This window comes from Perkinsus marinus (genome assembly GCF_000006405.1).
Source record: "Perkinsus marinus ATCC 50983 genomic scaffold scf_1104296946908, whole genome shotgun sequence".
Lineage (NCBI taxonomy): Eukaryota > Perkinsozoa > Perkinsida > Perkinsidae > Perkinsus > Perkinsus marinus.
Window position 1 is genome coordinate 372 of NW_003210808.1, and position 790 is coordinate 1,161.

Sequence of the window (790 nt, forward strand, 5' to 3'; positions counted from 1 at the left end):
AACAGCATCCACGTTGGCTGACCGGTAGTTCATTGTGAGATAATGTGATAAGACCAGACGGCTCGGCCCTTGGAGACAGGCCTAATTTTTGAATAATAGTATTAGTAATCAGGGAATAACCACAACAGAAATCGACGACAGCTTTGGTCTCTAATGACCGATCTAATAACGGGGACTTAATGGTACACAAAATTGTAGGCAGCATTGCCGTGTCGACAACTGACTGCGCGGTGCCGGCGCCGCCTACTGCTGCGGAGACACCGCCTCCCCGTTTCCCGGTGGAGTGATCTCTCGTTCAGGCCTGCTCTGACGCCGCGGACAGAGGCGTTGGATGTGGCCTCTTTGACCACAACCAAAGCAAGTGATGGTACTGTAGTCACGAAAGCCTCCTTGCTGCACTGCACGACCTTTGCCTTTTCCTCGGCGACCTTTGCCTTTCCCCTTAGTTGAGGAGTTGGCCATCATTGCGCCCGCGTACGGTCTTCCTTCGTCAATCCTAGACGCCCTGAGCTGGTCTCGTACCGTCTCCATAAGCTGGCTTAGGGTAGTGGTGGCGGACTCCTTAGCCAATGCTTGAGCTTTAGCATTGGAACCGGAAGGGAGCCCACTTAGGAGTTGAAGTTTCAGCAGGGCTTCCTGACTAGCCGTGGGTAGACAACAGGCAAGGTCGTGTCTGAGGAGGGCGATATGAGAGTCCACATTGTCATTGACCGACATTTTACGACCCTTGAAGCGATTGTAGCTTCAGAGGGTCAGACCGTACGCCATTCGTAGAGCTTTCGTGACTTTT

The 790-nt window shown here is 52.8% G+C and overlaps 1 protein-coding gene across 1 annotated transcript; it reads right to left on the bottom strand.

Moving 5' to 3' along the window:
- Positions 1 to 243: 243 nt before the first annotated feature.
- On the bottom strand, positions 244 to 717 carry Pmar_PMAR013504 (hypothetical protein; the record flags this gene model as incomplete). Its single annotated transcript, XM_002779506.1, has 1 exon — positions 244 to 717. The coding sequence occupies one exon, from the start codon at positions 715 to 717 to the stop codon at positions 244 to 246; it is 474 nt and encodes a 157-aa protein (XP_002779552.1).
- Between the last annotated feature and the right edge of the window lie 73 nt (positions 718 to 790).